Source organism: Ipomoea triloba, chromosome 16, assembly GCF_003576645.1.
Source record: "Ipomoea triloba cultivar NCNSP0323 chromosome 16, ASM357664v1".
Lineage (NCBI taxonomy): Eukaryota > Viridiplantae > Streptophyta > Magnoliopsida > Solanales > Convolvulaceae > Ipomoea > Ipomoea triloba.
The window spans coordinates 4,068,337-4,071,151 of record NC_044931.1 but is presented as its reverse complement, the minus strand read 5'-3'; the positions used below and the strand labels follow the sequence as shown (position 1 = coordinate 4,071,151).

General features: G+C 38.6%; 1 protein-coding gene across 1 annotated transcript in view; it reads left to right on the top strand.

Annotated features, from left to right (window-relative positions):
* The first annotated feature begins 594 nt into the window (after positions 1-594).
* LOC116007926 (putative late blight resistance protein homolog R1B-14) overlaps positions 595-2,815 on the top strand; it is a 5,714-nt gene continuing 3,493 nt past the window's right edge. The window contains exon 1 of the mRNA XM_031248584.1: positions 595-2,789. Within this exon, the coding sequence (XP_031104444.1) occupies positions 637-2,789 (2,153 nt within the window). The 5' untranslated portion in view covers positions 595-636. The remainder of the gene's footprint in view (positions 2,790-2,815) is intronic.

Here is a 2,815-nt window from a genome sequence, read left to right as displayed (position 1 = left end):
AGCATTACAGATGAAAATTGGGGAAAGGGATATAAATATATATGAATACATAAAAAATTGGGGCCCTGTGCGCGGGCCCTGCCCATGAGTGATAGAAAGCATTCAACAACCTCAAGGTCTAAACCTCCTGGCCATTTCTTCAACTATTGTCTGCTGTCTGTATGGATTTCCTTCAACTATTGTCCCCAATAGAACATAAAACTACTCATTTTTGCATTAGATGTTCCACACAATACTGTGCTTGTTTCCTCTTATATAACTACTCTTCATCCACATTGATGCATTAGAGCAAAAAGTTGCAAGATGTGATTAGATAGCAGAAAAGAGGCATTATTTTATCCACTTTGGATTAAATTTATATTACTCTGGATAGTACAAGAATCAAGATACACATTAAGTGCTCAGTGAAAATTAAAAAGTTGTGAAGTCACATTGTTCAGAAGTTGTGTAAATAGTCGGTATCCTTTCAACAATCAGTATAGTTCATTGGTTTTCTTGTTTTAAGGAGTAATAGTTAGGTATGCCATATGCTTTTTGAGGTTAAATGTTCATACTTTTTATCATAATTCATATATATGTGATGTAACAGGAGAAACTAAGCTCATTAAAAGAAAGGGTTTTGAACTCACTAGGACAATGCCTAACATCCCAACATCTCCCGGTTTTGATGAAATTGTGGTGGGATTTGAGGATGAAACTGAAAACATAACAGGCCTGCTGATTAGAGGACCAAAAGAGCTAGATGTTGTATCGATTACTGGTATGGCTGGGCTCGGCAAGACAACTCTGGCCAGAAAGGTGTTTTACCATAAACCTGTTATTGATTGGTTTCATTTTCGGGCATGGTGCTGTGTCTCTCAAGAATATGACAAGAACCGTGTATTCCATGAAATTTTTAGTCAAGTTTCAGACGATATGAGTAAGGATGATACAGATGAAGTGCTGCTTGAAATTTTAATGAAAAAGTGCAAAGATGAGCAAAGCTGGGTTGATACTGCTGAAGCCCTACGCATGGCCCTACGGGGGAAGTGTAAAGGCCACAAGATTAGGGATGATACGACTGAAGTGTTGTATGAAAGTTTAATAAAAATGAGCGAAGATGATAACAGCTGGAAAAAGATATCTAGTACACTGCACGAAAGCATAATGGAGAAGTGGGAAAACACCAAGAATTGGGATGATATTGCTAAGCCGTTGTATGAAAGCTTAATTGTGAATTTTGAAGACAATAATGAAATGTCTCCCAAATTCCCAGTGGAAAGGCACAAAGACATTAAGATGTGGGAAGACATAACAAGTGTGATAAGCCAAAGCAAAATTGTAGACAAAAAAGACATTAGGAGAACAGATGATGAAGTTGGGAATTTGTTCAAAAGCCTACAAGATCTAGCTGAGGTGTTGTTCAAAAACATGAATGAAAAGTGCCAAGGGAATGACAGTTGGAAAGAAATGCTGGAAACATTATTCAAAAGCTTAAATGATATAGTTGAAACTTTGCTCATAAGCTTAAATAAGAAATGCAAAGACAGTAAAAGCTGGGATGACAACATAGCTGAGAAGCTACGCAAGAAACTGCTAGGACAAAGATACCTCATTGTGTTGGATGATGTTTGGAGAAAAAAAGCATGGGATGAGTTAAGTAGAGCTTTTCCCTTGGGCGCAGAAGGAAGCAGAATCATCTTAACAAGTAGAGAAAAAGAAGTTGGAAAATATCCCAGGTCTGGTGCTGATCCCTATTCTCTTCGTTTTTTCACTACTGAAGAGAGCCAAGATTTACTGCAGTTAAAGCTATCTAAAGGGAATGTTGGCCCTCCAGAGCTAAAGGAATTTGGGAGACAGATAGCAGAAAGATGTGGTGGAGTACCTTTGGTGGTTGTTTTGGTAGCTGGTATTCTACAAAAAAAGATTGAAGAAAAATACTTCTCGTGGAATGAATTTCTTCAAAGTTTAAGCTCACATATCAGGGGAGATGAATCTCGGAGCATGGATGTAATAGCATTGAGTTACAAGCATTTACCTGAGCATTTAAAGCCATGCCTTCTTTACTTTGGGGCATTCCCAGAGGACCACGAAATTCCAGTCTCGAAATTGATACAGCTGTGGATGGCTGAAGGGTTTGTGAAACACATAAAAAAGAAGGTATTGGAGGATGAAGCAGAGGACTACCTGAATCATCTAATTGGTAGTAACCTAATAATGGTTTCCACCAGGGGATACAATAATGGCAGTGTCAGAACATGCCGTATTCATGATCTGGTAGGTAGCTTTTGTCTGACAAAAGCCGAGGAAGATAAATTCTTGATGCAAACAGACAGTGAAAAAACCAGCCCACATTCGGAATTGACTTCTACTTATGATCGGTTTTGTTTGCTTAAAAGGAATGATAAATATCTTTCTCCTGATTCAGCTACGTCACTTAATCCTAGTCTTGGCACACTTTTGTGCTTTTCATCACATAATCCTAACCTTGGCACACATTCCCTCTTTGCATCGGAGGTGGATCCTTCCTCTGGTTTATGGGTAGCTAGCACATTCAAACTTGTGAGAGTACTGGACTTGGAGTCCGTATTTGTGGGCAAATCATTTTTGTCCATGGTGGAGTTTCTCCTTTGTTTAAGGTACCTTGCTGTTTGTCTAAAAGGTTGTGGTTCAGTTCCACAGCCATCTCTAGAGCGTCTTCACCATCTAGAAACATTCAAGGTGAAATCAAGTGTGGATTTGCATTTATCATCCATGATTTGGAATTTAGAGGGTTTGAGACATTTGCATATAGATCACTATTGTCATTGGTGCCTCTACTATGGGGGAAATTTTT